The sequence below is a fragment of the Schistocerca nitens genome, chromosome 1, assembly GCF_023898315.1.
Source record: "Schistocerca nitens isolate TAMUIC-IGC-003100 chromosome 1, iqSchNite1.1, whole genome shotgun sequence".
In the NCBI taxonomy this organism is placed as follows: Eukaryota; Metazoa; Arthropoda; class Insecta; order Orthoptera; family Acrididae; genus Schistocerca; species Schistocerca nitens.
In genome coordinates this window covers 538436489-538450434 of record NC_064614.1, presented here as the reverse complement: position 1 = coordinate 538450434, position 13946 = coordinate 538436489, and the positions used below count along the sequence as shown (strand labels likewise).

The 13946-nt window shown below is 37.0% G+C and overlaps 1 protein-coding gene across 2 annotated transcripts in view; it reads left to right on the top strand.

Moving 5' to 3' along the window:
* Positions 1-13946, top strand: part of LOC126253659 (uncharacterized) — a 79567-nt gene that overhangs the window by 34884 nt on the left and 30737 nt on the right. For both annotated transcript variants that reach the window (XM_049955184.1, XM_049955177.1), the window contains exon 4: positions 10305-10624. In XM_049955184.1, the coding sequence (XP_049811141.1) occupies positions 10305-10624 (320 nt within the window). The remainder of the gene's footprint in view (positions 1-10304; positions 10625-13946) is intronic.

Here is a 13946-nt window from a genome sequence, read left to right as displayed (position 1 = left end):
TTTAAATGAAGAACACACATTTGAGAGTTGCTGCACAGAATTAAGGACTATAGCATGCTGATATTCAACATATATTGTACCCCTGGTTACTCAGTGTCCTGCAGTTTTCTGGTCAAACTTGAAAATTTACTCCACCAACTCAAAACTGAAAAGAAATGACACCATAACACCATCAAAACTGAAAAGTTGTGTAAAAAAATTGTTGTTTGTGCTGATTTTAATATAGATGTGATAAAAAATGACAATTTGCCTTTAAGATGTAGAAGCTGATGTCCACACATGGTTTTATTCTGAAATTTGTAGAAATGACAAGGGTAACTGCTTTGTCGGCATCCTGCATAGATAACATTGCTAGTAGCTTAAACTACAGAGTAACAGAGAAAAGTATACTAAGCTTAGGGATCTCAGACCACAGTGCTCTATTGGTGCCATTACCCCGTGTTAGCCCAAAGCACACAAATAAGAAAATCAGAAATTTTAGACAAGAAAATATAGAAATGTTCATCAATAAAATCAGCCTCATCTCATGGCCATTTACTCATTTACTGCCAAGTCCTTAGTAAATGAAAATTTCAATAACTTTCTGGAGACCCTCTTGATGGTGTGCAATGAATGCTTTCCTTTTATAACTATAAAAACTGACACACCTAAGAAGGGTTCATGGATAACAAGGGGTATTCAGATTTCAAGCTTGAGGAAAAGAGAACTTCATATGGAGGCAAAAGTCAATTGAGACCCAGAATTCTTAAATTATGTAAGGCAATATGAGAAAATCTTTGATAAAGTTGCCAGACAAGCCAAAAAATTGGCAAATAATAATTACATTTCAAATGCTAAAAACAAGGCTAAAGCAATATGAACCACTGTAAAGAATGAAATATGTATCAAAAAAGGTAGACAATGGAAACTTGAACTGGTGGTTGAAGGTGAGACTGTTATGGACCCTACACAAATCTGTGAAGTGTTTATCAGCCACTTCATAAATCCATGAAAAACTGATGAACTTTCACTGCCAAATGTGTAACCTGTTTCCAGTTTATGTAACCCCACTAAATTTAAATTCACCCATGTATCCTATTCTGAAGTAGCTGATATAAAGTCCATGAAGGATTTAAATTCTGTAGGGTGGGATGAAATTCCTACAAAAATAATAAAGGCAGTCACCTATAGTATTGCACATCCTCTGTCCCTTATAATGAATCAATCTTTTAAGGAAGGATATTTTCCCGATAGACTGAAGTACGCTGAAATACAACCCATTTACAAACTGGCAGACATGATGAAGTGAGTAATTATCGACCAATCTCATTGTTATCAATATTTTCCAAAATATTTGAAAAAGCTACATGTAACCTACAATAATCTGCATAATATTATCCAGAAGAATCAGGTTGGTTTCCAAGGAGGACACTGCACTGAGCAAGCCATTAATGAACTTATTACAAACATTAGTAGTAGTCTAGATAAAAATATGAATGTATTGGGTGTCTTTTGTGACCTAAGTAAAGCCTTTGACACAGTAGATCACAAACTACTACTTCGCAAGCTACAGGCGTATGGTTTTAGTGAAAGGTTGCTGAGATGGATGTCATTTTAACCATTAAACAGGAAACAAAGAACAGTAATAGAAGAAACTGGTAAGAGATTCTTCTCAAGTTGGAAAAAGACAGAACAAGGTGTGCCACAAAGATCTGTCCTTGGGCCAATATTGTTCTTGTATTATATAAATGACCTGCCGACTAACATAAATTCAGACACTATTCTTTATGTGGATGACTACAGCAATAGTCTGTTGCAAGAAAAGTGAAAATTTAAATAGTCATCTTCAGCAGTCACTGGCTGAAATTGAGGCCTGGGTGAGTAATAATGGTCTGGAATTAAATCTGACAAAGACATAAATCATTCACTTGGCCACAAAACAAGCTGTACAGGATATACTAGAAATACCATATGAGGACAATCACTTAGCCACCATGAACTGTACCAAATTTCTAGGTGTAATGCTGAACAAGAGTTTATTATGGACAGACCATGTACGAGGGGCATTTGAAAAGTCCATGCAAAGTCCGAGAGATGGCACCACCTGTGCATATCAGTGTCATGTTTAGTTAGTAGCATCTTTGGAAAAAAAATGCACGCCAAGTTTCAGCCATATTGGTCCATCTCTTTGTGTTTGGCATTCATGTGAATGATGGAAGTTGAGTGATTCTAAAAATGGATGAAAAAGAATTTCGTGTGGTGATTAAACATTACTTTATGAAAGGCAAAACACCTCAGGAGACTAAAGAGAAGCTTGATAAACATTTCGGTGACTCTGCATCTTCGATTAGAACAGTTTATAAGTGGTTTCAAAATTTTCAGAGTGGCCATATGGGCACAAGTGATGCTGAACACTCTGGACGCCCTGTGGAGGTTACAACTCCATAAATCATTGATAAAATCCGCACCACCTGTGCATATCAGTGTCATGTTTAGTTAGTAGCATCTTTGGAAAAAAAATGCACGCCAAGTTTCAGCCATATTGGTCCATCTCTTTGTGTTTGGCATTCATGTGAATGATGGAAGTTGAGTGATTCTAAAAATGGATGAAAAAGAATTTCGTGTGGTGATTAAACATTACTTTATGAAAGGCAAAACACCTCAGGAGACTAAAGAGAAGCTTGATAAACATTTCGGTGACTCTGCATCTTCGATTAGAACAGTTTATAAGTGGTTTCAAAATTTTCAGAGTGGCCATATGGGCACAAGTGATGCTGAACACTCTGGACGCCCTGTGGAGGTTACAACTCCATAAATCATTGATAAAATCTGCGATATGGTGATGGATGACAGAAGAGTTAAGGTGTGTGAGATTGCTAGTGCTTTGGGCATCTTGAATGAATGGGTACATAATATTTTGCATAAACATTTGGACATGAGAAAGCTATCCATGAGATGAGTTCCGCGATTGCTCGCGCTTCACCAAAAACTGAATCATGTGAAGTGTTGCAAGGATGGTTTGCAGCTGTTCAGGAAGAATCCGCGGGACTTTAAGCATCGTTTCCTCACTGTGGATGAAACATGGATACATTACTATACTCCTGAGACCAAACAACAATCTAAACAATGGGTTACCAAGGGAGAATTTGCACCAAAAAAGGCGAAGATCATTCCTTCGGCCTGGAAGGTTATGGCGACTGTCTTTTGGGATTTGCAAGGGATAATCCTCATCAACTATCTATAAAAGTGTAAAACTATTACAAGTGCATATTATTCATCGTTATTGGACTGTTTGAAAACCAAGCTGCAAGAAAAATGCCGGCGATTGGACTGCAAAAAAGTCCTTTTCCATTACGACAGTGCAACAGCACACACCTCAGCAGTTGTGGTCACAAAATTATTGGAAATAGGATTCCAACTCGTTTCACATCCCCCCCTATTCTCCAGACTTGGCTCCTTTGGACTACTATTTGTTCCGCAATTTGAAGAAATGGCTGACGGGACAAAGATTTTGTTCAAACAAGGAGGTGATTGTAGCAACTAATAGGTATTTTGCAGACTTGGATAATTCGTATTATTCAGAAGGGATCAACAAATTAGAACAATGTTGGAAAAAGCGTGTAAGTCTAAAAGGAGACCATATCAAAAAATACAAAAAGGTTTACCCCAAACATGTAAGTAGTTTTTATTTTTGCATAGACTTTTCAAACACTCCTCGTAGATGTCATGTATCACCGTCTAAATACTCTAATATTGCAGTGAATGTTATAAGCAGTATAATAGAAAGACCAAGCCCTTGATCTTATGACTATTCCTGGCATCTATATCTATGAGACAATTAAGTTTTCTAAATGAAACCCACAACTTTTTGAGGATAACCTGTTTAAGCATGATCATAAAACAAGAAACAAATATCAGTATAAGCTACCAACTCATAGGCTAAAACTGTTGGAGAAAACACCTTACTATATGGGTATGAGGCTGGGAAATAAAGTCTGTGAAAAATTGAAAAATTATGAACCAGAAGAATTTGGACATCATTGAAAAAAAACTATGTAAGTAAATATTATTACAGTGTAGAATAATTTATGAGTGACTGTCACAAATAACTGTGCCTAATGTTACATTTTATTGTCATGCTAAAAAGTACTTTAAGTAAATATTTATTCTTAATTTTACTTTACTTTCAACATGATTATTTTAAATCATTTTGTGGTGCTTAAAATTACGAAATACCTGTAATTATTCTGTATACTTACAATTAGAAAGTAGCTTTAAACTGACAAGTCACTTATGTCCTAATCATCTGATTGTATATGACATGTGTTGTGACAGTAAAGTTTCTATTCTATAGACACACTGGAAAAACCATGCACTTGCAAAGATTTAGCATTCATTATAGGTGCTGTCTCTTAAGATAATTAATGCGTGCCATGTTTTTACAATCAGTATCCTCCTGATTCATACAGTGCTCCATACATTACACATTATACTTGCCACACATGTGGATAAAACATTATAATTAAAATGACTATACTGATTTGATTGAAAGTTGAGTATCCAATTTTTTTGCAGTCTTATTATGAATTTTTTTTTCTTTTTGCAGCATAAAGATTATGAAAATAATAAATGAATTATTCAGTAATGATAGATTGTACAGTCATAATAATTATGTGGGAAGAAAAAAAATGCAGGTGGGGATATTCCATCTGTGGACCTCGTGACCCCAAAACTAACCACTTAACACGCTCAGCTGTCGACTTCATGAGTACTATTGGCCATAGAAAATATATAAATATGTATAAAATGTTGAAACTTGATTTTCTCAAAAATGGTTGAGAGTTCTGTCTTCATATTTACATATGCTGAAATTGTAGTCATGCCCTCTACATCCCATAAGAATCAAATAGGTGAGGGAAATTCGTACGGTCTCTTGTCTGTCAGTATTAGACTTTGAGACCATCAGTGTTGCTGTTTCTGTGAACCTCTTTACAGTGTACATGTTGGCACACACAGTGGCGTTTACAGGTGTCACGATGAGTTCTGTACCAAATTCAAATCCCTTTTTTATTCAGAATTGTCTTGATCACATCAGTCAGTGTTAAGAGTTTATTGGATTTGATGCTTATGAGCCATTCCTAGAGTTAAAAAATACAGAAAAGGTGAGATGCAAAGTTACCATTAAATTAAAAAAAATTAATAGTACAAGGCAAAGAAGGGAATAAAAATATACTCAGTACCTTATCCCAAAAGTTACATGTGTCTTATATGCCTATATCAGTCAGTTGACATCAAGTTGTACAGCTTCCTATACGTTGTACTTGTCAGGCAGAACAGTTATCTTCATAGAAAGTCACTTATAAGTATGGAAAAACCTATAACACTCATTATTTTAATGTAATCCACTACAGTTTTCAGTATTTGAATAAACTACAATGAATTATGAATAGACCACTCATCTGATAAAGAATGATTATCTTATAGGTTTTTTAAACATTCAGATTTTTAAGTAATTGTTCCAGATGTCGGACTAAAGTACAGTTGAGGCTCTTCTACGTATGTAACTGTTCCATTTTATAAGGCAAAGCAGCTGATATCCAGTGACTGAGGTGGGTGTCAGGTGACTGTTCGGCGTGCTACTTTTGTAAACAGGTACTGGCTATGTTTTTACTTCCCTCTTTATCTTGCATTTTGTAATTTTCTTACATTTAATAATAGCTTTTGAATTGTTTCATCAATTCAAAAATCTGGTGGGATAGAGACAACTGTAAATGAAATTGTGAGTCCAAAAGTATTTTCAAAAATAGATTGGGTGCACCAATTTGACAGTGTCAAATTTCACTCAGATTGAAGTATGGTGAGATATGACAAAACTACAAGGACTCTGCATCGTGAAATTCTCAAGTTTTTAGGTGATAAATATCGTTTCAGTGGGTCCAGGAAGACGTCGGTGATCAGTCCCACACTATAGTCTCCTGCCAGCAAAAGTGATGAAACTTTCAAACGATGTCTGTCAAACGAGTGTGCAGATCATAGAAGAGGCTCTCGGTGTTCCGAAAACTTCTATGCGCGACACAGTTAGTCGCAATTTGAACTTGCAGAAAATTTGCGCTGAGTCAGTCACCAAACTCCGACTGACTTCCCTGAGAATGACAGTACAATGATGGTGAGAAAAATATTGAAACACATTTTTTTTTTTGGGGGGGGGGGGGGGGCACTCAGATGCAACCACGAGACTGGACACCAAAGTTAGGACAGCCCCCCTGAAAGACTCCTCACCTTGAGGAGCCGAGAATGAGTGGGTCAAAACTGAAGATTCTACTAGTCATCCTTTTCCACAGTGGTGGGAATGTTTGGAAAGATTTTTTTGCCTGAGGATAGAGAGTTAGGCCTGTCCTACCACATAGATATGCTCATGAGGTTAAGGAAAACGGCTGTCCAAACATAAAGTGACATCCACAATGCCCATCAGTTGCATGGTGGCAATGCTCAAACCTGCTAGTCGTGGCCAGCTACAACTCAGCTATGCTGCCACACCTGTCATCCTATCCGGCAGAGGCAGACATTTTCCAATTTCTTGTTCCTGAGAATTGATTCAGTCTGAATGGAATCAGTTTTGAGACAACTGAAACAATCCAACCTCTGTTTTGGACAGTTGAGCTATGTTAACACAGACTGTAGAAGTTGTTTATTGCCAACATTATAGTCTGACAGTGTTGTCCGGCAACATTGTGGCCACATGTGAGAAGTAGCAATTTGTGGATGTGTTCTTAATTAAGTAAATGAACTGCCAGATGTATGCCTTTTCTAGAATGCTGAAGCTCTATTTTGAATAGATCACTTAAAAGCAATTAATCCAAAAATTGGTGAAGCTGATACAAATATGAAAGTTATACCAGTTACAGCCGGGCTGGCGCTCGTCCTCCATTTTTCTGCTGGCGGTGATTCGTACTAAAATTTTACATACTTCTCTGTAGTGCCCTTCTCATTGGTAGGCTTCCTGGCTTGAGGCATTTGCAGTGCTTTTGGTGGAAGGAATCAAGGAATTCATTGAACCACAAATTTGAAGATGCAATATGAATGCATGATTTTACAACTGCACACTCAAATAAACTAAATGAATTTTTCCAAGGGAAAGAACAGTCAATAACTACTATGCATCACCAGGTGGAGGCATTTGAGATAAAATAAGTGTATAAAGTTGGGAATCATAAATAACAGTTATGGGCATTTTTCCTTTCGTGCAGAAAAGCAGCAATAAAAATTCTCTCAAAGATTTACATATAATATGTGACCTGATAGAGGAATTGAACAGTAGATTTTGAGACTTCGAAGACAATAAAGTAAGTTTCAATCTCTCTTGTTCCTCTCTCTGCATAAGTGCAGACTAGGTCTCCAACAAGGATTTACATATGGCTTGTGTACATTTTCAGTGTCACTCAGATTTTGAAGTATATGTACCTCTATTGGAACTCTATCAAAAGTATGTCACCAAGAAAAAATACTGTGGACTTATTAGCCGTGCTCTGTCTGTTTTGCATCACTTTTTTCTAGTCACTGACACACATCAGGAGAATTGACTTAGAGTTGCGTCAAACCAGATATTGGAAGCCGTGTTCAATAGAAGCAGTGCCAGGCCCTCCTTTTAATATGTGTGTGTGTGTTTTCTAATGTTCTGATGACGTAAAGTGTGAGTGTGGGTGTGGGTTATACTGATATATTTCCCCAATCCACATTCCACTTCTTTACGAGGTGACTCACTTCGAATTTTGCAGCCCCTCTTATTTACGGGATAATCAGCTGCTGGAAAATCTCTTGACTTCTTTGTTGAATAGCGCTAGGTACAGTAACTTTTAAGCCTCTTTCTACTTATAAAATGAGAAGACATACAAACTTTCCTTTTCGTCAGTTAACGATGTATTCGACTTTGAATATTTAGAGTTTGAATATTTAGAGTTTCCCTTGGGTATTTAATTGAGAATTTACCGACCTTAGAGTCGCATTCTGAGCTTTGATTAAATTTACCAACTCAGCCCAGTCAGGCACCTCTTTGCTAATTTTCATGGCCATAGCTGGGTCTTGAGTTTCCCCAACCTGTTGTAAATTTTCCATACTTTTGTATGCTTTAGCTCTTGTAAGCATTTAAAACTAACTTTAAATATGATAACTACACAAATAAAGTTCACTTAAAAGTATCTTGTACCACTTCGTACTGAAGTAATGAAGTTTTGTTTTACGCTCAGCCGGCGTAGAATTCTCGTAGCATAGGTGAGGGGATGTGGAGGCAGGTCAGCATCGGTGAACATCAGCTGGTGCCGGTGGTGTCGGATGTATGTTGGTTTTTCGTGTGTGCATCTCTGCGACATGTGTAAGAGCTCTATAATCCCTGCACTGGATCTTCTTGGTTGAAGCGTTCTATGCGTATTTCTTCCTAGACAAATACGTTGAATTCTTCTTTGCTGTTTTATCATTGTGAATTTTTCATGTCTTCACTAATTTTCATTCAAATTTTGCTCCATTAGATACTTGTACATATTCCAATGTCTCAGATTAAATTCCTTGTTGTATTATGTTTGGATGCTAAGGCAACACACAACAGCTCCTTTTCTTGTTTTTGACTGAAAATTCATGTTTTTTCAGTTCTTTCACACAGGTTCTGATGTCTTAAAGTGTGAAAATAGACATACAAACTTTCCTTTTCGTCAGTTAATGATGTATTTGACTTTCGTGCACAATATAATTCACACTTTTAACATACATATGTAACTTTCTGTAAGTACCTCGTACCGTCGAACATTAGAAACAAATTGAGTTACAGTTAAAAGAAAGTTGGCTTGACTACCATGACTTTCTTTACCCTGTGGCGCATAGTGTCCAATACAGTGGACAACTGTTAATAGTCACTTCTTTGACATTTTCAATCAGTCCTGAGACTGCAAATGCACACTGTTCAGTGCAGTGGGCACTCCGTACTGGTGTTGTGTCCTGCATGCATTTGCAGCCTCATGACTGATTGAAACTGCCAGAGAATTGACCATTAAAAGTTGTCTACTGCAGAGAAATTCATGCACCACAGTATTAAAATGAATCAGAAAATAAGTCTTGCCTCTACCAGGGCTGAGTCAGTACTCTACAAGAGTACTTTTTCAACTGTTTTTGTTTCACATAACAATAGTCAATGACACAATAAGCACAGAGCAGCATAAAAACTACACAGTACTTCCTTACACACACACACACACACACACACGAGAAATTCATGCACCACAGTATTAAAATTAATCAGAAAATAAGTCTTGCCTCTACCAGGGCTGAGTCAGTACTCTACAAGAGTACTTTTTCAACTGTTTTTGTTTCACATAACAATAGTCAGTGACACAATAAGCACAGAGCAGCATAAAAACTACACAGTACTTCCTTACACACACACACACACACACACACACACACACACACACACACACACTAAAAGATCTATGCATTGTCCGACAGGTACTTGTCGGTGCCGTTTGACTGCCATGTCTACTTTCTTCCCGCAGCTGATTTTAAACCTGCACACACAAACATGTGACGTACAATAGATATGATTTTATCATCCCACAACCATATCTAGAATATCGTGTGTTCGAGATGGTAGAAGACTGAGTGGTTCTAGAATTTACACAGAAATTGTCAAATCACTACAGTGTTAACCATGCAACCCATGTGCCGGTTGCTGTAAATGGGTTAGGTTGGCCCCAGTGGTTTAACACTATCCAAAAAAAGAGGGAATTTGCTAAAATAAATTCTTGAGATGATACAGCTTATTTTCACACTTCAGCAGTAAAATATTTACCTTCATAATTAGCAGTAGTATATATTTGCAGGTACAAATCTGTTGCTGCCATTACGTGTTTTTAGATTTTTGAGTGAGGCATGTGATAAACAACCTTTCAGAAACAAATGGTAATTAATTAATACAACACAATTGCTTAGTAAATCACTTTTCTTCTCCATTTATATTCTCCACCCTCCCCTCTCCCATCCCATCAGTCAGATGACAGTACTGCAGTGTGACCAAAGAGTCTGCCACACATAGCAGAGACAGTTACATCTGCAGATGCAGTCCGTCTAATTTTGGAATTCTGGAGCAGTTTTGTCACCCATTTTATCCTTCCCCCAGTCTGATGAGTTGATTTGTGAGGATTTGCAGAATTGATGTACTGTATTTAAGAGATGGATTTTTTTTTTTTTTTTTTTTTTTTTTTTTTTTTTTTTTTTTTGTACTCATACCAGTTCTCCAAATTATCTACAGCATATTATGAGGCTGCTTCACTTTGATTCAGGAAGCTGACAACCTGTTTGTTGGCTGTAGAGAGATCCGCACACTGTCCATTTCCGTGAGGGGTCTCCAGGCGAACATGAGGTTGTTGGATGCCGTGGCACGGCTGGCACACCTGCGAGTGCTGCACATACAGCATGTTGAAATTGCGGACGAGGTGATTCTGCTGCGCATTTTAGCTGAGGGCTGCCCACATATATGTGATTTGCGCCTCGGTGGCAGTTGTGGCCTATGCTACCGGATTCGAGATGCCGAGTATTTCATCAGTTCCCATAAATGTGTGCTCAAGGGCCTGCGTACCAGGTTGACATCAGTTGAGGGCAGGTGAGTCTAAAAGTCGTGATACTCATTCTTTGAGTGCTGCGTTCCCACCTCTGCTGTGCCTGCTCTTACTGTCCCTCAGTTTGCTCGCTACAGGCGGGTCCTCTTTCTGGCATCTGACCTGCCCTTCCTTTTTGAGCTTCACCAAACTGTTCCACCCTCCTTCCTGAGGAACTGTTGGTTTCAAAAGCTAGGAAGTGTATCAGTTGTACATCTATGTGCTTGTTATCAGCAGTACTGATTTCACATCTTGAAGGTAAGTGCTGCCCAGCAATTTGGTATCACAAACAAATCAGCTTTTTTTAAAAAAAAAATATTCTTTGATAAAATCATATTTTATACCAAGGTAACTTACAGTGAAATCAGATGTAGCCTGGAGCATGTATTGCTTCTGTGTCCAATGTTTTGTAAAGTATTTATTATAGTCCTTGATGCCTGTCTCAGCAGGATAATTTACAAATTTCAGTTTAAGAACTATATGTAGAGTGTAATCAAAATGCTCATTTCTGTGCCAGTACAAAGGACCTTTCTTGAAGAAATTGTCACCTAAATCAAATCTGGCGAATTTCAGAAGATTAATTAGGATAAAAGATGACTTAAGTCAATAGAATTGAAGACTAATATCATCTACTGTTAATTATTTTTCAATTTTCATAGAGTCACATGAGAGATATTATGTTTGGCAGTCTGCTATGTACAAAAATTTGAAAGAACTTGGAAATCCAAGCACAATGGTTTGTCTTCAGAAGGGACACAGAATTATGCTTTGACACACACGGTGATAAAGAAAATAGAAAAATAACAAACTGTGTTCTCCTCTTGTGGTCTTAATTTAAATTTATCACAGGTACTTTTCAACAATAAACTGTTTTTGCCACTGTCAATGATGAGTAGACTTGATATCACAGAAAGATATGGACTCCATGAGATGGTGTCTTTGAGAAAAGCGACTACAGTTAATACTAAAATTTCAGTTTAATTGTCTCTCGTCTGCTCAAAATTTCTGAATAAAAATTGATGATTTCAGAGATATCTGAATATTCCATCACCTTTGTGTGCTAAATTTCAGTTTTTTAGTAATTAACATTGATACTGGAACAAGTGTTGTGAAATTACTTCAAGTTTGGTATATTGGGACCTATGTATCTACTATTCATATTGTCCTAAAAAAATGCTTATGCGCTTGAATTCAGACATGCATTGTGTAAAAGGCAAGAAGTGTTTTTACAAAAAGTTTCATTTAAAACTCACACACCTCCAAAATTGTTGGTATTTTTTGTTATTTATTTATATTTTTTTGCCTACTCTCTTCTGAAGTAAGTTAAATAACTGAAATATGTGCAAAATTGCTGGAATTGACTGAGTAGTAGATTTTATTTTTATTTTGAAATGCATTTAAGCAATGGAAAAACCCCATAGAAGAGGCCTTTAGCCCCACAGCTATGATTCAGCACTCAAAGACAACAGTGAACATGCACATGTGTAGTTGTTGTGCAATGAAGGGAGAAAAAGAAAGAAAGAGAGAGAGAGAGAGTGAGAGTGAGAGAGTGAGAGTGTGTGTGTTTGTCCCATAGCACAGCCTTCTTTTAAATGTGTCCATCTGCCACACAACCCCTCCTCTATGTGGTTAGTAGCACTCCATCCTAATTCATACTGCTGTTATTCCATTCAGGTTTTTCACTGTTTGATTTTCCCTTTACATTCACAAATAGCCAAAGTGAAATTTATGCATGTTACAGTCATTTCCAGTGAATTCATATAATTATAATTGCTATGAATCACTGCTTCTAATGCACAATTGTTGGCACAAATAAGTTTTACCATGCCCATCCCTGTATGGGGGTGATAAATATACGAAATTTTAGCAATTTTTATCTCTGTTTTTCCATTTTATTGTATGCCAAAGTTTAGAAGTTGTGTTGTTTTCACCATTGTGTTGCCACAAAATGACACTTTAACATTTGGAAAATAAATTAAATTTCTCTTTTCTCAGATGAAATGACACAATTTCGGAGACTGTACAGGTCTCATAGAGAGATGATTTTTATTTAACTTTTTTTTATTTACCATCCAGTCTATGTGAAATTATGTGGTTATATACACTCTAGACTGTTGATTGTAAAGAAGAATCTCATACTTTTAAATACAAGTATCAACACAGGAAAAAATACATACTTCCTGTTTTCTACTTTAGTTTGCATAAAACAAGGCTGACCATTACATCAGATATCACATAAAGGGAATGGAATAAGACATAATTTTTCTTATTTGTTCCTTTAATTTTTCTTGTGTAACAGATAATAGTTACTGACTGCTTCTGTGAGAATGTAAAATTAATAACGGAAGATTTGAGGGTCAGCTTAGTGCTCTTCGTTGCCACACACACTATGGTCTCCCACTGATGACTTCTTGGCCATGAAGATGCTGTTATGCCCCACGCACTAACTTCAGTCTGTTCGGAAAACTGTCTCCAGAGCCACAAACATTCAACTATGCTCCATTATTTATTTATTTATTCGTCCTTAGACTGTAGCACAACAGTATTAGACTTTTAAGGTACATTACAGAAATAGCATATACTAGACATGTAAAATGTAGGATGGGATTAGATGAGGATGTGGCATGGAGTTGGTCAGTGGAACCAGCATTCACTTTAGCAGCTTTGGAAAACCTTAGAAAATCCAAGTCGGAATACTTTCAACCTAATTGAAATTTTAAGTGATTAAACCTTTGAAAGATATAGCTTCAACCACCAATAATGTTTTTTAAACAGTACTACATGTGTTAGACATATTTTTACTGGATAGAGCACAGACACTTCTCCCAATTGGTGTTTTAGGATGAGCAACAACAAAAAACACTGAGGGATGGGAACCTCTCATTTGGGCCAATGGAATGATGGCAGTGGTCCTCAACGAGGCATAAACTGTACAGTTATGGAAACTTCTGCTTTCGGGAAGTCTCTGGATGCTGAGGACCATTTTGCACAGGCAGAATTTGTCTGATTCTCTTCTGAAATAAAATAAAACTGAACTTTGGTGATGATAACATATTAAAACTGAAACTAAATCAAACAATGGAAAATCCAGGATGGAATGTAACAATACCAGAGAAGGAAAGTTGCTACTCACCATGAGTCACGATAGGCACAACAAAAATATTCACACAATTATAGTTTTTGGCTATTAAGGCTTTTTTCAGCAGTAGACACACACACACACACACACACACACACACACACACACACAAATGCAACTTGCACACACATCTGCTGTCTTCTGAGCTGAAACCACATTGCGAGCAGCAGCACCAGTGCATGATGGGA